General features: G+C 40.5%; 2 protein-coding genes across 2 annotated transcripts; both read right to left on the bottom strand.

Annotated features, from left to right (window-relative positions):
• Positions 1–389: 389 nt before the first annotated feature.
• pgm5 (phosphoglucomutase 5) lies at positions 390–21,592 on the bottom strand. Its single transcript, XM_079358085.1, has 11 exons — positions 21,077–21,592; positions 19,137–19,299; positions 18,832–18,978; positions 18,266–18,391; positions 17,946–18,136; positions 15,612–15,766; positions 9,907–10,022; positions 6,990–7,125; positions 5,820–6,003; positions 1,524–1,661; positions 390–1,163 (listed from the first exon to the last, which is right to left on the bottom strand). The coding sequence occupies exons 1-11, from the start codon at positions 21,332–21,334 to the stop codon at positions 1,074–1,076; spliced, it is 1,704 nt and encodes a 567-aa protein (XP_079214211.1). The 5' UTR covers positions 21,335–21,592; the 3' UTR covers positions 390–1,073.
• Positions 21,593–23,017: 1,425 nt separating this feature from the next.
• On the bottom strand, positions 23,018–24,433 carry foxd5 (forkhead box D5). Its single transcript, XM_079344750.1, has one exon. The coding sequence runs from the start codon at positions 24,387–24,389 to the stop codon at positions 23,256–23,258; it is 1,134 nt and encodes a 377-aa protein (XP_079200876.1). The 5' UTR covers positions 24,390–24,433; the 3' UTR covers positions 23,018–23,255.
• Between the last annotated feature and the right edge of the window lie 1,010 nt (positions 24,434–25,443).

Raw genomic sequence — 25,443 nt, 5'->3', positions numbered from 1 at the left:
CATGGGACAATAACATCTAATGACTGACTGGCTGATGGGTGAACACATCCTTGCGGATATCCACTGGCATATCGTCAACTCATAATGACGGCAATCAACGGGTTTATGAGTTCCTGTTCTCGATGTTTCATTCAGGCTGTATAAAGATCAACCCTCTTACAGTACAACACAACAACAGCCTCAACACATTTCACACTCAGGTGCTGTGTTGGGATTACAAACCCTCCGTCTCCTCGTGGATGTTTCATAACCACATGATGTACAGTATCTGCACAACAGGCTGGGCTAATTAATGTTTCATTAAAATTTAAAAATGCCCCAGGAAGAAAATATCTCACATGGATGTAGTTGTATGTGTATCTGTCTGATTCAATCAAAAAGTCAAGAAGTATACACACAAAAAAGTTTATTTGGATAAAAAAAGAAAATATATATTCAAATAGCATTATCGAGCATACACCAGCAAATTAAAGAAATGTTCGAATGAACAAAAAAACACTAACATTTATTTTCTTTACTTCAGACGGCATTTGCTATTTTGCTTTTGTCATCAGGTAATAAACGCAAATATGACAACTTCCAAATATAGATATGCATGAACAACATAAACTAATTAGTCATGATGCAAAGGCCTGTTTCAGTCGACACTCAGACAACAGTTCATAAAAGAGAAAAAAACAATTATATTAGTGATAAATGTCAAGACAGGTTAAAGCGATACGGTGAAAAATTACATGCTCTCTTCGTCACAGTCTGCACCCTATTTCGTCTGCTATTTAGATACTGGTTAATTCTTTATTAATTAGATCATAATTAGATCACCTCCCTGGTTTTGGATACATAACTTTTTAAGTTTTATATGGCAGATAATAGTGGTCATTAAACAAATGTTAGAAAAGTGCATGACATAAACTCCAGCAGTAAGCACAGTCTGTTTAGTGATCAAGATGAATGAAAAAATGAGAATAAAGCTACAGGATTTTAAAAAAAAGAGTCAAATAAGCAGACGAGATGTATGTGTGTGAGCAGGTTGAAGTTGTGTGTGTTTGTGCTTGCGTGTTTGTCCTGGCTGCTCATGTTATGACATTGGGGCCGCGACGTCCCGTCCTCTCGTGGATGTTGGAGATCTTCAGGGCGATAGCGATGAGAGGACCCAGCACCACCTGCAGAGAGAATCACATGACATTCAACTACAACTTGAATCGTTCGGGATTAACCCTAACCCTCACCCTAGATTTTCTACCATAACAAATCTTTCACAAGTATCCGATTTATGTTCGAGCTTTAAATTGCTGGAAAACAGTTTAGATACCTCTTGTTCAATGAGAAAATCTTAATTAAAACTTTACATTTTGTGACCTTATAGACATCACTACAAGCTCAGCTCAACTGCCCGTCAGTAAAGATTTGATTTGACATGTTTTATAGTTATTAAGCTTGCTAAACTCGCTCTCTCACTCTCACACACCAGTGCATACACAGATGAATAATCTAGCAGATACACTATTGCACTCCGTCTGTACCTGAGTCTCTCTACTATGTCTCTCCGGGTCTCTCTCAAAGCTCTCAGCATAAATACGGATGATGGAACCCATCCCTCCTCCGCTCCCGCTCATCCGAAATACCAGGCGCGATGCATCATTAAAGATGATCCTTAAACCCTGCAAACATAAGACAATATTTTTCTTATTTACTCTCTGCAGAAAATTACCAAAAGAAACCTGAAACAAAAAAGAAACCCTTACATTTCCCAATTACAGTAACAGTTGATTTCTAATTAACTACACTGTACAAAGGCCTAACTCGGGGTTAGCTCAAGCTCTAACCTTCAGGGCGAGACATCACGTTCATGCTCAGTGTGAAAGCTAGGTTAAACTACATCAGCCCTGCAGATAGAACAAATTCATAATCAAATTCAAAAAGCTAAAACAAGGACACACAGCTGGCACCAACATATTTTGTGTTTGATTTAAGGAAACCAGATGTCAAACGAGAGAAAATATTCATTGAGTCAGTAAAGACAATTATTTTATAAGCAGGAACTGTATATGTCCACTAGATGTCACTCTTGTTGTGTATTTTGAAGGAACTGGTTCAGGTAGGTGTCAATTTCAACATTTCTTTGAGAAGAACTTTGAAACAGTTATCAAGTAAAAAAAACAAGAAAACCGTGATTTAAAAAACCCAGAATTATACATAGAGTCATAGTAGACTAAATAGCAGTAGAAATATCAAAGGTATGAGGGCTATAATTGAACATTTATAACAAATGAGGTAAATACAATTATTTTAGATAATTTAGGGTTTTCTTGTGAAGGTTTGTAAGTGTTCTGTTGCCTTTTAGTGATGTAATGTAACTATACTTTTTGTGTTCATTTGAATTTCAAATACATTACAAATGAAAAGATTTGTTGAAAAATAACATTTTTGCACACATTTTTGGTTTTGTCAGTGCCCATGACCAAAAGGTTTGCAGTTTCTTTGGACTGGAGAAAGAGGTGAACAGATAAAGTTTTTTAATGTGAATTTGAATGGTACATTTTCACTTTCACTTCTTCTGACAATGGAGACAATTTTACACCAAAACATATTAAAACATCACATTAGAACAGCCTCGATGGTGACTTTTTAAACTCCCCTCAGCTGAAGTGTAAAAAAAGATAAGACGGTTTAACAAATGGACTTGTGATGACTCTTATCTGTCCTAAATTCCACAGAGCGCCTTCCCCTATCCTATTAGAGCAAACGTCAAGCTCAGAGGGAAAGGAAAATATATCTTCTGTAGAAAAAAAGAAAAAATTGTTACATTTAAGCACAGATTGGCCTTTTTTGTTTTGTTTTCCAGTATAGTCTCACTTTCATATCACTGCTGGAATTATGTACTTCAGGATTTTATCTTTTCTTTTAAGTATAGTGGCCGGAAGAATAGTTTTTATCAACTATTATATCAGCAAAAGTTTAACTTCGTTCACTGCCCTGGTACAACAAAACCCTCTGCCAACCTCTTCAAACTGTCACTTAGCTTTAACACTTATAGACTGTAAAAGTATGGTCTGCTCCTCTTCCTCCTAATCTAACTTTGGCTCAAGAGTTCAACATGTCAGAATCCATGTGAGGAGATACAGTGATAATAAGACATGTCCGTCCGCCTGTCTGTCTATCTTTAATGTGAGTGTCTCAGCTCATCTCTAACAATAGAGTTACGAGAGGGCTGACTAATGCCTGTTAAAACGATGTGTGCTACAAAGCAAAGAGGCCCTGAGTGGAGCCCATACCAGCCACAGTGTGTCTGTCTCTGTCTGACTTTTCAAGAAATAAATTATAGAGTATAAAACCTTTATGAATCAGAGCAGGGTTGGCCCGAGGGTACAGCTGGAAAGGAGTGCAGGGTTAGCCAAAACTGAGATATCAAATGTGTCCAGTCTCTGTACAACGTAAATTAATTATTAGGCTAATTAGCTTGTTAATAAGCTAAGTTTATAATAATTATTATTTTATTTGTAACACACCTGACATTTAAAAGAAAATTTCAAGTAAATAAAACCAAGAAACAATAGCAATGGGTCAGCCAATTAAAATCAGAGTTAAAAACCTGAACAAGATGTAAAATCAACATTTATAGGGACAGGGTTTTTTTATGCTGTTGTTGTTGTTGTTGTTGTTGTTGTTGTTGTTGTTGTTTTGTTTGTTTTTAAAGAAAGGGCTCTTTTAAAAAGAGGTACTTCACCAACCAGGCAACATATCTACCAAACCCTCTGTCTGTGTATATTTATGTTCTGACTTCTGCACTTCTGCCACCGAACGACCTAAACAAGCTAGCTAACAGTAAATAGCTATCAGCATACTGTAGCCAGTCTTTGCTAACTTGTTTTTCTAATAATGAGAAAAATTCAGACAATTCTCTAAAAGCAGATAATTCTACAGACAATAAACAGAAGACTCTGTCATTATATAAATTATAATCATAACTTAAACTTTTTATTTTATTTTACTGAAGTTACTTAAAAAATAAAGCTGTATCTGCTTTAAGGTGTTATTGTATGCTATGGAAATGACTTCATCTATCCTGTATCTTTCTCTCTGAAATATGTAAACAATGCAGAATGAATTCAGCAGACAACTGTAGACAACGACAAAAGGCTGCCTTGCCACTGCTGTGTAAATCCCCCCTACTCTGCCCTGTGTGTCAGTGTCTATGTGCCCACATTTCCCCCCGTCAAACCCATTTGCAGTGAGGGAACAGCCAACAAGACAACAGCTGATGTAATTCTGTCCTGGGAGGAATGTGTGCTGTAATAATACACACTGGGGCAACTGGGATGCTGAGGATTTTCCAGTGGGGTTAAATCACACTTCAGGGTGATTGTCTACTATCTGTAGAAGGCTGTAACTATGGCATCAAGACTGGAGAAATACACAGAGAGTCATTTGTTTCTGTGATAGTAGCTCCATAAGGTGAAGCGGCAGACAAATTGTAGCCATAGCCTTGCCCGGGACACAGGTATGAAGACATGAAGGCCAAGGCAGTGCATGTGTTCACACTTCTGAACAGGGACAACTGGACTTACTGTAGAGACAACAGGCGCACAATAAAGCATGGAGTGTGTATGTGGTATTAAATTGGGGCAATGGCTAAGAGGTGTTGATGCCAAGAATGAGTTTCCACACACTTCTGGAAAGAACCTAAAGAGTCAGCTGGGTAAACTCCAGAGAGATCAAGAGAGAGGAAATGAGGGAGGGAGGGAGAGGACAGGGAGGGTAAACTGGCCCACAGAGTTATCAATGTGTTTAAGGAAGTGTGCTGTTTGTCTTGTGTGTGTGTGTGTGCATATGTTTATGGTTTGAAATAGAAGATAGACTGTCATGTCCAAACATGGAACCTCTCTAAAGGGACATCACTGAAGCGTAGTGGGTGGTCCAGCTTGCAGCAGGCTGATGAGTGACTGCATGTGTATCGGAGAGAGAATGGAGGTGTTAGCGTGCGTGAATGTGTAAGTCGCTTTGTGCAGGTGTGAACCCATGACAGCCCAGGGACCTGGCATGAACCACACTCTCAAAACAACTTATAACATCTATAAATAGACAGTACCTGGGCAGTACTCAGGAATTGAACTGGCACCCCTCCAGCTACAAGACCAATTTCCAGATTTGATTTGCACCAAACCAGCAACACTCCGGTTCCCAAACCAAATCCCTGCAGGCTGAGTTACTGACGCTGCCACTACAGGCTACCTGATACAATTGAAAATTTCGCCCCCATTTATTGTGTAATACAAGCAGACTCTCTGATTTTCAAAGAGTAATGGTATACATAGTGACATGGGACAGACTGGTGGTTGGTTTGATTGAAAAGCCCAATCATCAATAAAAGACAGCAACTGACCTGGGGAGGACGTCAGTGTGACTCTAGGTCAATTGGTTGTAGGTTGTGTGTCTGCAATTCTCAATTATGAACTTTATTTCAGGATAAAAACTCAACTACTGTACGGTTGACTTGTAGGCTAAGCGAATTATTTGGCAAACTCCACACGGTGGACACAGATATTAAGAACTACACAGCTGCACAGAACCTCCATGTTGTGGACTTTACTGAACGAAATCATGGCACAAGCAAACAGTTATAGCCTTTTTCCCCTCTGGGAGACCCCCCAAAACAGACTGCTTCTTACAGATGGTTCAACATCTCTTCCTGATTTTACCATAGATATTTTTCTATCTACCCGTTTGTCAAACTAAATAAAGAACCATTCCATCAGTGATATGTACAACCAGAGCAATAAAGACCCATGCTTATACTCCATCTGTTAGCCTTCACAGACCTGGTTTCGAGCTACAGATCCATCCACGGGGTCGATGTACTCGAAGTTGTCGGTTCTCTCCACGCTGTAAACGTGGTCTCCTACAGCAAACTTCTGATTGGTGAATGCTTTATCTGAGATTACTGCCTCCAGATCCCTCATCAGGTAAAAGGCCGCTCGTGGGTCCAGGCCCTCATAGTCAAATCTGAAAAACCAGTAACACCCAAAGATAAATGTATATGCTCCGTCTTAACTGACTGAACATACACACGTACATACCACATACTATACAAACTTACAGGCTAAGGCAAAATGTTGTAATCTGTCTCATTTTCCCCTCAACTAAATTAGGACTATTTCTGATAGATAGATAGATAGATAGATAGATAGATAGATAGATAGATAGATAGATAGATAGATAGATAGATAGATAGATAGATAGATAGATAGATAGATAGATAGATAGATAGATAGATAGATAGATAGATAGATAGATAGATAGATAGATAGATAGATAGATAGATAGATAGATAGATAGATAGATAGATAGATACTTTATTGATCCCGAGGGAAATTCAGGATTCTATCCTTCTTTATTCAAGTTGGTTTAAAGTTTTAACCCAGAGTAAGTAACTAGTGCGCTTAAATGGCCTTAAACTGCGAGAGACACGATTTTGATTGATGGATTTTCCACAAATGATGGCAGATGTTTTAGCTTTGAGGACCTCTTTGGGTTCTGGTCCTTGGCAGGTCCTGTATGTCCTCTCCATTTACAAACTGTGGGAAATCTGCATCAGATTAGGAAAGCTCTCTATGGGAACATGAAAAGCTGCACCAACTGTCAGTGGGAACATTGACTGCAGTAACTATCTCTGCCTATCACAGGGGAGAGGTTAAAATAAGAACTAGTGACGACCAATCATGACGACTGGAATAGTAATGGACAAAGGCGAAGGCCTGAGAGACATATTTGGCTCTGATGTGTGTCTATGGGATTAAGACTTTAGGGAAAACTGAATCATCAGGTCAAACTTTTCAGGTTTTAACATAATTCTAAATATAAGAAACTTAATGGTTTAAAGAACAAGGGTAAGCTCAGTCACTAAAAAAAAAAAAAGTATACAGAGATAAATGATACTGACTGAGCATCATCACAGCCCCACAAGAAGAGAAAAATAATTAACCTGTTACCTGCAGAAATAGTTACGTCCAAACTTGGCCCAGTGTTCTCTGACAATCTGCTCCACACCCTGTTTCCTAGCGGCCATGATGGACAACCACACCAACACAGACCACAACCCGTCCTTCTCACGGATGTGGTCTGAACCTGGAGGAGAAAGAAATCAACAAAAATAATCCTCATACTTTTTGTTACAGTTCTGCATCTATATTCCAAACAAAGATCGCTTATGTCTATAGGTAAACTTTGGTGCAATGTAACACTTAAATGACGTTTAGGAGGAAGTGCTTGGCAGTCTGTTAACTTTGAGGGAGACAACAGGCCTTATTTAAGAAACATACTCTGAATACAATGAGACTTTATTTTGCTAACTTCCATTATTAATTTACAGACAGATATGAGAGAGGTACCCAGCCTGGTTCAGGAATCAAAATGACTGATGCCATTCAGAACTAGTTCATGCCAAATGTTTGATATTTACTAAGTTCAACATGACTCAGAAGCCAAAGTGTAAGCCTCTTGTCCTTGTATTAAACTGAACTTGAAGCCTTATTAGTTTCATGTTGGAAGTAACTAATTATAGCGTTGCAACCTACCAGTGATTTCTTTTGCAAATGTGCTTCACCATTCCCTTTTCAATAAGCTTATTTTGAAAAATTTTACCACTAAACAAGAAGGCAGAGCCCACAGTAAAAGTGTCAATCTCTACTTGATAACTTCATCATACTGTCTGTTCACTTTAACCTAGTTTTTAACCTCACTGTGTTTACCAAAAGGTCAGGGTGAGTGTTTAGACCTGGAGATGGACCAAACACAAATAATGTTGTCACATATACACAAGCAGAGGACTGTTTCACACCCTTAAACATGTTCCTTCACAGGGGAGCAATCCTGAAAACAGCTGCTCGCTAAAGGTATCTGTGAAGGGGACACTTTGACATTTTAATAAGACTCATTATGTTGAGATGTTTCCATCGCAGAGTTTGCTGGCACAGATTCAACTGTTTGCTATTTGTTTAAGTTACTAGTTATCTTTTTTATAATTAAAAAACATAATGTTTATGTCTATTTTATAGCATTTGCATTTTTTTTTTTGGGCAGACTAATTTTAATAGATTTTTCGGTTATTCCCCAAATTGGTGAGGATCAAATACTACTAAACACAAAGATAAATGTAGATTTTAAATGACATAAATTTCTATTTTGTATGCAAATGTTTTGAAGCTTTGATGCGAGTTTTATCCCTTTGCAAACCAGAGGATTATAATGTAGTAACAGTCATGAAACCAAGGAAAAATGTGAACAGCAATGTTTGACAGTCAGTGCTGTGTGTGTTTCTGAGAGTTAGTGAAGAGCAGGAGTGGTGTACAGCTTGGTTGATTTATTACTCTGGGCTCTCTCAGAACTTTTGGCCTTACATGGGAAGACAACGAATAAGCTCCCACACTTCTCTGTGCTATCTGCATCTTTGCTCCTTCCATTTCTCTCCTCCTCGTCAATACCTCTCATATTTAGACTCTCTGTCTACTTTCTCCGTGTTCACAGCCTCTAACGTCTCTTCTTCTTGCTTAGAGCTTTTCCGATATGTTCCCTCTATTTAAAAAGTTAGACAATAAAAATCTTTAGTCAGGAAGAGAGGAAAATGTGAGGCAGAAATAGACTTAGAAAAAAGAAGGAATTTAAGTAATTCAGAATTGTAAAAGGGTTAAATAGTAGAAATAACAGTGTGGAAGATGTAGAGGGATGGCAAGACCAAATGTGTGAGCATTATTTTTGCACACACATTGTTTACATTTTCTGACCATGTACGTGTATGTCTCTGAGTGTGTCTGGCTGTATTCATAGAAAAAAAAATTGACACTGCAGGCATGTGTGCATGTTGCAGCGATTCAGGGAGCCCCGTCTCCTTTTATAGCAGAAGAATGGGGATTATTTACACATGCAGTCAGGGTCACAGCTCTCCCATCTATTACACATCTCTAACTGCAGCTACAGGCAGCCAGGATGCTCTGCTTATAAATTTGGACCTGCACTGGTAGGCATGCACATTTTGTCAGTCAGAGGAGGAAGCTAACAATAAAGGTTGAGCAGATTGGATGTTTTGAATGCGTATTACGCCAACTATTTGCAAATTCTGCAAAATGTAAGTTTCATGGTAGGAGGTTGATGTATTCAACCAAACAAAGATTAGATAAGATGTGTCATCTGAGCGTTACTGGGTATTAAAACATACCCAAAGCCCAAGTATTGAATTTAAGTTGGACTTTAAGTTGGATCGAAGCAACACTTATGTACTATTCTTGCCATTTCCCTGCAGAATATTATTATGTGAAAGCCAACAATGCAGTGCAAGTATAGAGCTGGTGTAAAGATCTGTTCAAATCAAGAAGATGTGTGAATGTAGCCTCAGTGCCTCGCCCGTTGGTCTGATTCTGGTACCGCTTTCGCTTGTCACCCCATTGGATTTAACTCAAGTGGTTTCCAAGTGTTCCGACATCTCTGATAATTTACTTGAAAAGTTAAATGTTATCATATGCCCATACTGATAATGTCCAGTGCTATAAAATAATCCCTACGTTGCAATAAACTGCACTTCTTTTTTTTTTTTATTTTAGAGGAGGGGTGACGGGCTGGATTTCAACAAGTCCCTGGTGCATATTCACAGTTAGCAGCTGCTAGTGGAAAGGTCTGTTTGCAGACACCTCAACAACAGATGCTGCAGAGGGAGGGGATTCCTCAGACAACCACACACTCACATTTTCCGAACAAGTCAAGTAATTAAAATCATTGACCTTCTCTTTCAAGGTTTCCTGCATTACATCTGTTTTAATCATCTGTACTGATCTGTGTTGAGCAGTAATACAATGTAGCAGGAGTGTCTTGTTGTGTGAGTATGTTTTAAGTGGGCTGAAGAATAATGGGTTGTACCTGTTCCAAAACTTTCCTCCCCGCAGAGTGAACAACGCCCAGAATCCATCAGGTTCCCAAAGTATCTCCAGCCTGTGGGAGTCTCATAGAGCGCCAATTTCATGGCTTTGGCCACCCTGAACACACATGGAAAGAACGAGAGAAACAAGAACTTAATGCACTCAAACAAACAATGTATTCCTGTCTTTCTAATATGCAAGCCCATTAACAACCCGTTCTGATAAAGGGATAAGATTATAAAGAATCCCCTGACCTTTGAAATGAAGCAAACCAAATGCTGTATGACAATAAGTAAGTAATCTGCCAGCAGCTCATCCAATAACTTCACAAGGCAGAGGCAGCGAGAATGAAGTGAGTTAACCTTTTCCCACAAGTTGTTTTGGAACTGAGCTACTGTATGTCTAAGCAACCAAAAGAGGCGATGCAATGGCTGTCTACATGCATGCAGATATACGTATGGTTCCAGGGGAGAGATGAAGGTGCAGACATCTCGATATGAGCATCAAAATCATAGGATGTTAAAACTAACTTCAAATACAATTTAAAAATTCAATAAAAAATGTTCCCAAAAGTGTTATATTCCATGCAGTTAGTCTGAAAACACACCGACAAAGACTTTTGTGCACTGTCTAATGACTTGTGGTATTATCATGAAATAATCATTTTAATCGTTTTTGACGAGGGGTGGTTATATTTTACTATCGTCCCATAGATGCCCATTCAGTTTAGAATATAACTACACTCATGTATTTTATCTTTTTATACGAGGTGACACAAGCATCATAGAAGAGCTTTGAACCATGCCATGTCTGGGAGCTAGGAGCAGTCTGAAACAGAAATGTCTGTTCAGTGTACTTAGGGTCCTTCCCATTCCCCAAAGATCCCTCCTCAGCCACATCATCCCCACCTCCTCGACAACGGCAGAGAGATGTAAACACAGTTCCTTGAACTAAGTTGCAGGGAGAAATATTCAAAGCAAGCCAAAAGTGTCTCGCTCACAAAGAAAAACACATGGAGAAATATTATTTACTTGTGCTGTGGGGCAGCTGTGGGAATTCCTGGCACAATATATGTGGATGTGGGTGGGTTTTAAAGTGGTGGTGCATGTCCACACAATCATCATGCACATAAATAAATCCCAAAGTGCCCGACACAGTTGTTTACAAGAGGATGGGATAAATTGCCAAATAAGACTAACCGGCTTCACTCCTCTCTGGGGGAGCAAGAGCTGGAACGGAAAGCCTGGCATTCCTATAAGAATTCAGAAACTCTGGCCATCTGATGAGCTTCTGACGTTTGAAACGGCACCTCCGAGGCCAACGTAAGAGCTGAAACTGACCCTAACAGTGCATGCTGCAAAATGTAGGGACAGAACAGTGTGAGAGTAAAGAGGGTCATGTTTTCTCAAGTTTAATGATTTCAACAGCTATGCTTTAACTAAAAAAAAACAAGCATCAAAACAGGGGTGGGAAAAAATACAGAAATACCCAAACATGGGAAACAAGCATAAATTAACAAACCAGCACAGCTTAGACTTCTCAACCATACTTTGTCTTCTGTCATTTTTTGTCAAGCTGTGGCATATCCTGTAAGATGTTAGGGTGCAATTCTTTTGAAAAGAGAGCATTGTGACTGGAGAAAGAAATATAGATCTTATACAAGACTTGGACAGACTGTAACATTATATACAATTGAATAGATGTTTTATGTTGAGGGGATGCAGAGATTTCACAGCTGGACTATCTGCATCCTCCCTCTCTGTTAGTTAGGGATCACAAAACTACACTCAAACGCATGCACACACACTCACATTATCACTTTTGAGTCAATAAAGACACATCTCCTTTTGTTCTTTCCTTTGTATATATCTGTTATGCATGAGCGAACACTAAGTTCAAATGTGAGAGGTCAGGTCTCGGCATGAAGTCTGGAGTGAAATATTGCCAGCTTTTGGCCTTGGCTTGATATTTGACCAAACATAGCATCCAGTGATCTCTCTCCTCACCTCCCCCTCTGAAGAGAGCTGAGCCTGGACTTTAAAGCTTTACACTGGCATTCAGACAAAAAGTGCAGCATGCTAGAGCTTAACTTGGGTTTGAAATGTGAGATCTTCTTGACCCAAACCAGAAACCTTCAGTGGACAAAACCTAAAACAGCCAAATTTGAAATTGAAGAAGTTTGTTTAGCCTAAAAAATATTCCTCTAAATGGTCATAGGCGCACCAAGGAATCAGTTTCCCATCAAGCTTTCTGACATTGTTTTGAAACATTTGGTATGCTTTATAAAGCTGTGTCCAAAACGATTTACCTTGTAATCAAATTATGTCAGAAGGGATAGTGTGCTCTGTATCAATGTTAAACTTGGCTGCGGTCTGCATCTTGCTTCCTAACAAAACATGAGGGAATTATACTGTCAACAGCCTAACATGGTATTTCCTGCTTTCAATACTGCAACTTAAACTTAACTTTGACAATTTAACATGGGTCTATTGGTTCAACCATACCAGAACTGTTCGAGTGTGGCCTTTTTATGGATCTGCAAACATCATTATGAACACCAGCATAAAATAAATTCATCCACTGCATCCCGACCGATCTGTGTATGTACCTTCTGCAGTAACCTACATATGACCTCATGGTGTGCGGTTTCAAAACGGAAACACACAAAAAAAATAAAAAGAGGAGTATAAATGTATGTGCCAAAAGACTACATAGATCTGTTAAAAAAAAGGGAACCCTGTGGCACTTCATGTTTTATAGGGAATGCATTAAAAAGCCTGATTGCCTTGGTCATCCTGGAAACCAACACAACAATATTTGAAACAAATACACAGTGTCAAAGAAACAACACCTTTCCACTTTAATTCTACTCAACAATTCATTATAAGAACTGGGACTACATCCTGGTAACGGGGTATCAATAGATCAGTTTTCATTTCTACCTACATCCTCCCCTCTCGGGAACAGTTAAAGGAGAGGCAGATGTTTCCTTTTCCAAAAAATTTCCTCCCACTTTCTCTTCCTCCCATGTCTGCATCCAATATCAAGCACTGTAGGCACACAGAAACACGCTCAGGCACCCATGCATTCAATTCACAACTACCACCTTCACAGTACCCAGGAATGAAATATTTAATATACATATCTCTGTCTGATTCCAAATCAGTTTCCTGCACAGCAAAACATCCTCTGCACATCTAAACACACATTATGTCTCTTTTTTCTCCCTCCTGCCCTCTGGACATAAACGACTACATGCAGCATATAGCGACACATTCATCAAGGCTTTTATAACACAGTTTGCTTTACTGTGCATAAACACAGCGGGGAGTTTGCCCAGTCTAAACATTGAGCAAACTATTACGCACATGCATACACACGCGCGCACACACACACACACACACACACACGCACACACACACGCAGACAGGCCACACGGTCTCCTAAAAAGGTGCACGCTTGGTTCAGGCCCAAGCCAAACAAGACACTACTAAAGACTGTAACACTTCAAAGGGTTAGACAAACATTGGTAGACATTACACAGAGGACACTGTATTGCACTGTGTGAAGCTAAGAGTTAAAGATTATTTTTGATGCTATTAGCTTCTATTTAGACAGGACAGCTGAAAACGGAGGAAATGTAGGGCTAGAGATTGGGAGATAACAATATAGCTTCCAAATAGCGAGCAACTGCTAGCAGCCCAGTAAAGCTAAGAAGCTGTTAAACAAAGTGTGAAATAGTTGCAAAGTGTGTTTTAATATGTTTTAAATGTTGGTTCATTACACACGGCATCATTACATCAATTAACAAGATAAACTGCTCAAGACCTTGACAGAACATATAGAAATGTGTTGTTATGGGAAAACTGAATGAATAAAAAATATGGTTTGCATGTTTGCTTATGGCTTCTGTAGTAGTGGATATCATTCTCTAATTTAAAGTGAATTCTCAGATGTTTGCACAACCAAGTAAGAGTTGCGTGCATGTGTGTGTGTGTGTGTGAGAGTGAAGTGTCTTTGTGCGCGCTTGAGATAAGGAGAGGCTAACATGGTGCCGATGTGAGCATAACTTCCAAGCAGCTGTTCAGTGTGATCACTCCGGTTCAACATCATAAGACTGAGCCTCAGGCTTGCAGGAGTTCAACACAGCGTACCAGTGTCCGAGTTATGTGTGCGTTTGCGTGTGTGTAGCCATGAGGACCACTAATTCTGTGATGTAACATCCCTCTTCTCATATCTGAGCTTAACGTTTCCCTTCATAACTGTAAAACCCAAAGAGATCAGGTTTAGCAGTGAGGTCACTTCCTTCCTTTACATGCATATTACACCCCCTAGGCCAGTGTGAACGTAAACCCATAATAATTGATTACAAACTATTGTGTTATATATTTCCTGGCAGTGTTCAATGTTATAGAGGAAACAGTGTGTTATTCTAATGCATTGAAAAACAAGGGTGTGGAAATGAAGGTGGTGGATATCCATACGTCAGAGCTGCAGGGCTGAGGACATCAGAGTCTGGCAGTCAGTATGCCTTCTGGGACCCGAGGAACTTTTTGTACAGTTTATGGTCACCACCCTTTATTAGTTGTTTTGCACTATAGGATTGAGTTGCAAGGAGCAACATTTTAGCTCTCATTTAAAGGTATACTTAGTAGTAGATTCTGATTTTAACCACTATAGCCTCTCAGACCAAAACAAAGCTGTCCTTCCACACATTGCCTCCCCTCCTGCCCACCCCTCCATCAGTGTTCAGCCATTTATAGAACTGACCTCCATTCAGATAAGGAGCCCAAAGTTGAATTGTTCTTATTTCTTTAAGATATTATAAACCAAACAAATTTTCTTTGGTTTGGAAAGTCTGCTGGTTAACCTTTAACTTGACTCCAGTGTGACTCTACATTGTCCCTTTGCGGTCAGGGCCATCTTTCTTCCCTCGTGGGGTGACAGGGGTAATGGTTGGAGAGAGAGGGGTTCAAGTGAAAAAAACATGGATTAAACATGTTTGAGCCTCTCAGTGAAACATAAACAGGCTGAAAGAAGCGCAGTGCTGAAAACAACAATCTTTAAAAAAAAATTTTTTTAAAGTTATTACTTGCTGATATAAGTTTGTAGTTAGGATACACTTGGTATCTGCTATATCTAAACTTGACTTATGTCACTTCAGTTTAACTACAAGGGTGGAGCAGCTGTCCAGCAGGGCGTTAAAAGTGGCCTAAAACACCTTATGTTGATTGATTTTGTTGATTGGAAGTAAAAAATGCTTCTATCTACAGTCTTAACTATCTATGGTAACTCTTTCTGGTTCCTATGTTGTATTATATGACACATTTCTGTTGAAGCCTCAGAGGGGTGCAGCGCTGGGATCACCCCTCCTGGAAAGTGTGTTAAGAGGGATGACTTTAGCCTGGATCACATCCTTTCACTCAGCGCCTTCTGCCCAGCTCTGGTCTTACATAACAGACAATATTTATAGGCTGTGAGTAAATGTGTGTGTGTGGGGGGGTTGTGTGTGTGTGTGTGTGTGTGTGTGTGTGTGTGTGTGTGTGTGTGTGTGTGTGTGTGTGATCTCACAGCCTTATTCATAGTGGGTGAGTCTCTCTCTGAGTTTCGTATCTCTACAGGGATTGGGCTGCTGCAAGAGTTTGTGTTGCAAAAAGCACAAGATCCACTCAGTATGCCGGAGCGGACGGGTTGAGTGTGTTTTACCTGTCTATGGCGGTGCTGGTGGCCACACTCCTGGCAAAGCCCCTCACTCCCATCTGTCTGAAGTAGGGGATTGTGGAGAGGTTAGCAGCCATGATGGCCACTGAGTCTGATGGGTTCACAAAGAAGCCATTTTCTCCAAGGATCATGTACCGGTCCTGCAAACAGAGGAAATGAGGCACGTTGTAAGTTAAAAATGATAAATGGACTTGAGCTTTTTCTAGTCTCCTGATGACTCAACGCACTTTTACACTGCAGGTCACACCTACCCATTCAGAGGTTGCTAAGTAAAGTGATTATCAGCAGTAACTGATCCCATTCATTCACATTCATTCAAACCCCACTGATAAAGCAGCAGGAACATCTTGGGGTTAAGCTTCTTGTGGCTGCAGAAGCTGGGGATCGAACCCCTGACATTCTTGTTCAGAGATGACATTTTCTACACTGTGCTGGTGCCCAAAATAAACACAACCTTAACAAATGTGTCACAAAGCATGCATGGAGTGTAGAAAAGAATGTGTGGGGATCTAATTTAGAAGCTAAGAGGTCTGAGGAGTAGACTCCTGCCCTTATGAAGGCCAGTATGACTGTAGACCTGATTAATTAAAGGCTTGTAATTACAGTGACTACCCCTCTGAGTGCCAAATGTGTTTTCATCTAAAGCTGAAAATAGCCCCCAACCAATGCACAAAGCCCCCTTTTACACACACACACACACACACACACACACACACACACACACACACACACACACACACACACACACACACACACACACACACACACACACACACACACACACACAGACAACGAACATCTTTACAGCCTGCCCCTCAAATCTTTCTGAGTTGCCATATTACACATGTCCCACACAGGAGATGGGAGGGGGGTCTCAGGAAGATAGATGTGTGAAAAAAGACAGTCCTGAACACTATGATGACAGTTATGGCCATTTTATCAATGCTACATGCAATCAGACATATTCATTGTATCAACAAAAGAGTTGGGAATAAAAAGTCTATGAGACAGCTTCATTATGTTCACAAAGATCACAGGATATAAATGTCACCACCTCGCCTACTCGCTTGACTTTTCTTGATTACCTGCTGCATTCACACTTTGGCTCACCCCAACTTATTGCACACATTTTTCCAAGCAGGCTGGCTGGAAAATGTCTGGATGAAGTCCGCGGTGAAAATGTGGCCAATCAAATGCAACTCACCTTAAAAATGAAGCGAGATTTTCTGGAGTTTTGTGTACGAGTGATTATAGCTTTCGTGTATTCTTGGTAAAAAAAAAAACCCTCTCATTTTTAGTTGTTTACCACCAGTTAAGCTTTGTGGTTACATTTGTTTGTCTTTTGTCCAAATATTATGGATGAACTGCAGACAAGTTTGGTTTTTTTAAACTTAATCGAATTGCATCGTGTGGAGAAAGGAAAACCCACTAAAGATGAGTTTCAGATCCAACTTAAGAAGAAGCATTAATGGCAGATCGTACACTTCCAGACATCACAGGAGCCTCGGTGAGGTCTCCTATCTGCTGCTGTACTTCTAGTCTAAAATTAAACGTAAAAGTAAATATTGAGAGGAATTGAACTGGTTCTATGACTTAATGCAATAAACCTTCAGGTTCTAACCTGGAGGTCAAAGCTCTCCACACACCAGGAGATAAAACAAAAAGATTTACACTTGATTACCAAGATCAGAAAAACAGATGAAGACAAAACAAACTTATTCTCATTGCAAACTGGCATTGGTGGTGGGAGATGGTTCTAACAATTGGTTTTTCATCACATTTAGTAGAGTAGTTTCTGAAAGTAATATCAGCCACAGATGTGTATGCCAAGAAACACAATTACTGTTTGGAGTTTAAAGACATTGGTCACAGTATTATGTCACAGCAACCATTAAAAAAAAGCCACATTAGCCCAACATGACTGCAACCTCTACTGCTAATGACTGTGAAGACACTGATCCTATTGGGAGGAACAGAGGAAATATGACATAATTCTTCAGCTAAGTGAATTTACTTTACAAAGGGTGTGTGTGTGTGTGTGTGTGTGTGTGTGTGTGTGTGTGTGTGTGTGTGTGTGTGTGTGTGTGTGTGTGTGTGTGTGTGCGCGCAGCTGTAATGACTATTGGATGACTTTCTGGAAAAAGTGATCCTCACGTTGGACCGTTATGGATAAATACTGTTCACCATTTATTTGTCTTTGTTAACAACTTGTAAACAAAATCAACAACAAATAGATAGATCTCTCTGTTATCTATATGCGAGAAGTCAAGACCAAACAGCCATAATCAATAAGGTTTATATAGATAGTCGATTTCTTACCCCGTCCGCATCAAATGCAGCTCCGAAGCCAAAGTCCCCTCCTTTCATGGCATCCACCAGAGAGGTGGCGTAAATCAGGTTGGGCTCCGGAGGTCGGCCCCCAAAGTCCTCCAGGGGGACGCAGTTGACTGCAGAGTTAGCAGGAGCTCCCAACTCATCACAGATGATCCTGCGCACGTAGGGGCCCGTCACTGTCACACAGCATGAGGAGAGGTGGGTAGAGTAAGAGGCGATGAGGAGTGAAAGATAAACAGTGTAATCTCCAGTAACATTTAACAACAGCTCAGGGGCAACAGAAGGAGCATGATGAATGGTCTCACCCCCACTCATGGCATCTATGTGGATCTTGAGCTGATCTGGTCCGGAGAGAAGACTTCGAATGGCACTGAAGTCAAAGATGTTTCGCAGCATTTGTAGATACACCTCAACTGAGTCGACAATCTCCACTAAAGACAAAGAGAAGATGTGATGTGAACAGACAGAATTGGGGTTGTTTACTTGCATATATTTGTGTATTATGTCTTCTCTTTTTATATGCTTTTCTCTTAGCTTTTTAATAGTTTGTTTTAATCATGTTTACAGAAGCTCTTCTCCTCATCATGACATTTTTTATGTCTTGTGTGACGCACTTTGTGTTGCCTTGTTGTTGAAATGTGCTATTAATTAATAAATATGCCATTACCAAAAAAAGAAAAGGAAATAGACTCCAGGCTTGATGGACATACACTGATAGAGATGCTCAAAAGAAAAAAAAAACACTGTCCAACCTCATATGTAATCATTCTAATCTAACAGCAAACAAAAGGTTTAAGAACTGATTGCTTTGTTATAAACAATGCTTAGTTAGTTTTCATGTTTTAATCATTCATAGGAAACAGTTACGTACCTCTGAAAGGCTTGAACTTGTTCTCCAAGTCAAATTCTTGTCTTCCCAGCCTGGACAGGTCAATGCGGAGGTCTGGGCAGATGGCGTATTCCTCAAGCGTCCGGCTGACCTGGTGGATTCTCTCCATCACTGTATCTGAAGATGGGCCTAACAAACACAACATCGAGAGATACACGTGTATATGTAAACTTACCGAAGATTAATTTGAAAGAATTTCTGACATAACAGAAGGTTCAAACCCTGCTGAGCTCAATAAAGTCTGCAAAAGGTGAAGAAACTAACAAACCATCTCTATCACTCCTCACCTCCATTCGACACATTGAACTTGATTCCAAAGTCTCCACCGGGGCCTCCGGGGTTGTGACTCGCTGTGAGTATGATCCCACCGATGGCCTTGATCTTCCTGATGATGCAGGAAACAGCAGGGGTGGACAGGAGGCCATTGTGGCCGATTACCAGACGACCAATCTGCACAGCATAGATAGAGATGAGGAGCAACGTCAGCTATACAGCAAATCCATCCGAAACGTTGGTTATGGTAATGCTTCCTGATAAGATAGTATAGTCTTATGAGCTTAAGCAACATGGGAATTCTCTTTTCTGTGGCTGCTGAAAACAAGACCATCTAAGGTAAATTATGCAGAAAAATGATAATGTTTCCAAAGCAGGTTTTGGCCCAAGATTTTTGAGTTCTTTTTTTCTTAATGAGCCCCCAAGTCTAAATTCTAGTGAAAGCAACACTGGGCCAAAGCCTCTCATCATTCCACAAGTGACTAATTGAAAGCCTGTTTAAAAAAAAACACAAATGATGTCCCCCAAGAGGGAGCCTAAATAACAGAGCTGCACTCTCTATTTATAATGTGTATGCTACTTTTAAAGTGGTAATACCAACAGCATCCCATAATTCCCCTGCATATCAGCTATTCTAAATAAAAAGTCTCCTCACTGGAGAAGAATTTATTCTCTTGACGTCAGTGTATCCTCCCAACATCCGGCCTGTTTCATGTGTACATAAAGGACAGACAGGGAAAATGAAGAAAAAAACTGCTGACTTGTGTAAATGTATCTGTTATTTTACATTACGTTTTGATGCAAGTGTTGCCCTTGTCCTGACTCCTGACTTGATTTGTGTTTAACAGGGCATCCCGAAAGTATAAAGCGTGGCCTGAGAGAGATAGAGAGGGGAGCATACGTAGGCAGGAAAATAAAGCAGGATGGATGGAAGTGCTGATAAGGCTGACATCAAGAGACATTTGGCTGGACCAGCAGAAAAAAAAAACGGACTGATCTCCAAAACAAATTATATTCCCTTCAGATTTTCCTTTGGAGCCTATCCAAACCAATCACAAAGATCTTAGAGCAAGTGTTTCAAAATGAGCTGTGGGGATTTTCCTCCTCTCTTTCTTCATACTTTTATCTGCTGTGGACAGTAAAGAGTTCAGACACGCTCTATAAGTTAGCGTGTGTAACTTTCTCTTATCTTTTCTTACCCCTTATAATAAAATGTCCATGTTTCAGTCTGTATGAGGAATCAATGTAATAGCTAATGTGATCTATGCCAGTATTTTATTGATAAAACACATGGACACTATTAGATGATTAATTTATATAAAAGATTCTGAATGGTAAATGGACATGGATAAAGACAAAGTGACATAATCCCTGTAATTGCAGATAGCAATTCTCCTTTTTCCATAGCTTGTCTCATTAAATACTCTTCTTGTCCTTATCTATTACACTGTTGCTTATAAGGAGACACTTCGCTATGGAACATTTATGTTTTCAAGTTTGCCTGCTACTGTGTACACTGGATAAAACACTTCATATTATGAATGATCACCCCTTCATAATTCCCCATTATTAACCAGATCTGTTAATCAGTCTGTTTTAATGCTGTTTTTCATGATGTAAAAGTTTGGTTTTAAGACTGTTTAATATATTTAAATGTGGCACCTTGTCTTAATATATTACCTTGTGTTTAAAGAGCAGATATTTTACAGAAACATATCCTCATTTTGCATGCAAAAAATAGACAATTAGGTATTTCTGTTCTATTCCTTCTCCACTGCAAAAGCAGCCAACTGACCTACGTGAACTGTTTCTTGTAAGAATTTATATGTTCAGATTGTGTGCAAAATATTTCAGAAAGGTTAATCTGATGTTTGGCTAAAGTGTGTAGATACAGAGTAACAAATGCTTGACAGTGTCAGGGTGTCAGTTCTGGGGATGACCCCTCCCTTCTTACCCCATTCGCAGCTGCCATCTGCACGATCACCTCGGTGGCAGCTCGGCTGAAGTAGCGGCCGTCGCTGCCCACCACCATGGTACAGCCCTGTCTGTCCCGCAGGTCGATGGAGGACAGCACGCTCTGAATGTAGTTCTGTAGATAGTTCTTTTTCCCCTCGAACACCGCAGTCTTCCTCCGCAGCCCGTTGGTACCGGGCCTCTGGTCCTCGAAGGGGGCGGTTTGGACCGTCACCACCGGGATGGGGCTCATCTCCATCCTCCCAGAACAAACACACTGGACTTAGTGTAAAAGTTTGATCCAAGTGGTATTCTTTCTCGGGGTAAAAGTAGAGGTAAAGCGGTGAATTGACAGCCTGGAAAGTGAGGTGACAGCAGCCCCCCCCCCCCAAAAAAAAGTTATCACATCAGCAGCTTCTCTTAAAGCCCAGAGATCTGCATCCTCCAACATTCAGCAAGTTTCCCCTCTGCTGCTGGACTACTCCCTTTTCCTAATAAGCCTGAACAACTGACTACAAGAAAACACACGCACACACATTGGGAGGGCCAGAATCTTCAGGCCCACAATCAGCTGAGCCTCAGGCCAGAAATAGACCATTGACTGATGGCAGAAGGGAATTGTGTCGGGACAACACTGGCCCTCTGCAACCGGACACTAGACACGGTACTAAGGGGTATTTAGCCTAGTAAGTAGCTATATCTTGAGTATAAACTCAGGAGTGGAGAATATATAATAGGTTTATTGATGGCAAATGATAGCTTTAAGATGCAAGTAGGAGGCTCATCTGGGAAAGAAAATATTAAGATTGCTATCTTTAAATCTAATGCATGGTGCTGTATTATTCAATAAAAAAAACGTGTCTACTCTAAAATCTAGTCAACAGTGCGACCTAGAGGCAAGACCCGAGAATTGCTTTTATGCAGAACTAGAGAGCGTGTGTAAGGCTTTTTAAAAGCTTAAAATAAACACTTTCTTAGCTATTCCTTTTTACATATAATAGTTGCTGCAATTCATCAAATAAAGAAGTTATTAACATGCAGCATTTCAGTCTTTAAAGGTTTTTACTGTTCTGATGCAGTAATATATGATGCATATAAACTGTAGGCTACTAACACATCTTTGTGTTCTTTATTTCATGCACTTAAAACAAACACATTTTTTTTTTTAAAAATGGACAGTATGATTAGTTAATTAAAAAATGGACGTCTTTTGAAAGAAATTTTGGAGAAGGCAATTAAACCCAAAGGGGCTTGTCGAGTGGCTCTCCAAGCTAATATAATATAGCTCACCAGAATACATACTTATAAGGTAAAAGAAAACGCAACAAAAAACAGTAAAAAAAAAATTAAAGAAGAGGGGAAAAATGACAAAATAAGCACTTCTGGCAAAGAATGATTATGATGGAGAATTTTTTTGTTTAGTTTTGTTTGTTTAGTTAGTCATAAGGCCTCTTTGTGTCTTCAGACTCCCTGTATTTAATGTAAACGTTCACATTTTTGAAGCAATGGAATCGTTTACAACTCGTAAATATTTCGATGCTTCTTTATGTGACAATCACTGAACGCAACATTAATGATAATACATTTATTTATAAAGCGCTTTCCAGCCATTCAAAGACACATTTTATTCTTAAGGTAAACATTCAAAGTGTCTCTTGACGAAGGTTTCTCATTATTATACTTGGAATAGTTCAGCTTTATTTATAGTAGGCCTATGCATGTGGGAACATCTGTTTTCACCTGGTCAATAATTATGTCTTCAGTCCAGCAAAATGATTAAAAGATGATATTTCTTCAATTCAAAGTTGGTAGCATTCCTTATGACAGCTCAATGAGGCTCAATTTAAACTATTTGAACAGGACTGGGTTGATTTCATTATTATCTGACTGCAAAGTGTCAAAAATGTGAATCAAAGTGACCATGAAACATCACAGGTATTTTTCAAGTTATTTATTTTGACACATGAATTAAAAAAACAAAAGACATTCACAGTCTCTACACGTTTCACATATATTACCACTCATCTTATTTACAATGATTTATTTTCAGATATAACTTTGAATGTCAACGCACATAAATATCATGCAATCAAAACATTTCTTTAAGAAATGAACTAACCCGACGTGTCTTCACATCAAACAAACAAGACAGAGTACAGTTGATTTCATAAACAAAGTCCTCAGCAGTGAGGGAAAGACAGTCTGAGGTGTTCGTTAACTAAAGGAGCAGTGCTCATCATTGGAGGACAGAAAGGAGTCCTGGGCGCCTGTAGGAGAGTGGGCATCAAACAGGCAGCAGGGCCTGACAATAGATGAGGGTACCCGAGAGAGCTATGTGATGTCTGCCTTGGACTCTGGTTCTGCGGATTGTTTGGAGCTGGTTTGCTCATGATGCTGTCAATACTAAAGGAGCATTTTCTCTGCGCGCCAGGCTTTGGCCCTGTGGCGCAAAGCTGCACCCGGAAGTCTTTAGGCCCACTGTTTTTCCCGTGACTGCTCAGAGTTTGTGGCAGAAGGTGATAGGAAGACGGAGGCATCATTAATCCCTCCTGCAGGGGCAGGTACCGGATAGGAGCAGTATGAGGGGGGCTGACCTGACCCTGTAAGCAATATGGTTGTCCGTAGGGCCTGTAGCAGTTCAGGTTGGAGTAAAACATAAGTCCGTCTTTGCCAAGCTCGGGCTGGTTCCTCTTGAAGCGCTTCCTCCGCCGCAAGAAGCTTCCGTTGTCGAACATGTCCTCAGAGGCAGGGTCCAGAGACCAGTAATTACCTTTTCCCGGGTTCCCAGGCTCCCTCGGGATCTTAATGAAGCAGTCGTTGAGGGAGAGGTTGTGCCGGATAGAGTTCTGCCATGCGGGGAACTTGTCTCTGTAGTACGGAAACTTGTTGCTGATGAAGTCACAGATGCCACTCAGCGTCAACTTCTTCTGCGGGCTCTGCAGGATGGCCATTGTGATGAGGGCGATGTAAGAGTATGGAGGCTTCACCGTGGTGCTCTGGGCTTTCCTGGAGGAGGGTGCGTCTGTGCAGAAACTGCTCTCACTCTCCCCCGAGGAATCATGCTCGGAAGAGTCGAACTCAGCTCCAGATTCAGCTGAGGAGCCGGAGAACTCATTTCGATATAAACTTCCATGTGCAGGCTCGTCCTCTCCAACGATGTCAATCTCATGCCCCTCAAGAGGCAAAGCTGCGTGTTGGGAAGTTTCAAAGTCACTAGAGAGAGTCATGGTCCCTGGCAGTGTGTTCAAAAACGCGAAAAACTTAGACTGTGCTACGGTAGCATCAATGCGTAAAAACGAAAGGCCCCTATGCATGCGTAAAAGCGCATCTACAGTCTGCCTCCTTAAACCGTGTTTAACGACTGTGTGCTGTGGTAAAGAAAGCTGAGGCTTATATGCTGCGAGGCTGCTGCCCTGCAGGCCAGTCCCTTTAACCCTCTGGACCTATCAGAGCAGCCCCTCACCGCGGGGAGCCAGATACGGGTGGCACACAGGTGGGTGGGGGGACTTGGGGAATCGGTAAGTGCGCACGAATATTAATGTGGAGAAAGCCCGATTGAGGAATTAGAAATAGTTGTATTTTAGTAAATATTGAATATTTATGAACATCCCTTCCATTGTAAACTGGTTAGAAAGAATACAAACACAAACCACATATACAAAGCATAAAAAGGTGAAGCAAAGAATCAAAAGAAAACGTTCTCTCAAATCTTAGATTGTTTAAGACATCAATTAGAATTGGCTCTGAACAAAATTAGTTTCATATTTTGTTATTACCCCTTTTGCAATCCCAGTTTACTATCCATTTGACCTATTCCCTGCATTGTTTCTTATTTGTGCACTGGTTACCTCAATTAAAGTATCTGAGTTTAGGGTGTGTTAAATCTTGATATTTTAATCATTTGAGCTGTGAATCTTGCGGCAGCACAGTTGGAGTCGGGATGTTCTTGGGAACTTTAACACCACGCCTAGCCCATGTTAAGAAACAAAGTGTTTCCCTCCTGGATCCCCTGCGGGTTCGTTTAGTTTGCCACCTCTGGATGCCCGCAGGTGGTGTGACCATGAAAATGGCCGTGGAGGGGCTCCCCGCAGTAAGCAGAGAAAAGAGGTAATAGTCGCCTTAACGAGGCCATCAGCATCAGAATCGAGTAGGAAACGGCTCAGCTGCACGATGCGCCCTGGGCTGCGGGGCTGAGCGCGGCTTTACGACCTGGAAGAATAAGCAGGGCCATCCTCAAAGCAAACCGGTACAACAGCGGATATGTGACAAAACCGTGCTGCTAAAACATCTCCATTGCAAATTACCACGTTGGGTAAACTCCACCTATTTCGTCACCTTACTGAGCCTACTGTGTGTGAGCGTGCCTGT

This window comes from Symphodus melops, assembly GCF_947650265.1.
Source record: "Symphodus melops genome assembly, chromosome: 1".
Taxonomy (NCBI): Eukaryota; Metazoa; Chordata; class Actinopteri; order Labriformes; family Labridae; genus Symphodus; species Symphodus melops.
The sequence above is the reverse complement of the archived record's forward strand: the minus strand, read 5'-3'. Positions and strand labels throughout refer to the sequence as shown.

Excerpts from the sequence above, each read along its gene's own strand:
- foxd5 (XM_079344750.1), bottom strand. The coding sequence starts at position 24,389 with ATGCATAGGGGCCTTTCGTTTTTACGCATTGATGCTACCGTAGCACAG.
- pgm5 (XM_079358085.1), bottom strand. The coding sequence starts at position 21,334 with ATGGAGATGAGCCCCATCCCGGTGGTGACGGTCCAAACCGCCCCCTTC. Across the intron at positions 18,979-19,136 it reads GTTCAATGTGTCGAATGGAG|GCCCATCTTCAGATACAGTG; the intron begins GTGAGGAGTGAT and ends TGTGTTTGTTAG. Across the intron at positions 6,004-6,989 it reads GGACGTAACTATTTCTGCAG|ATTTGACTATGAGGGCCTGG; the intron begins GTAACAGGTTAA and ends CTGGTTTTTCAG.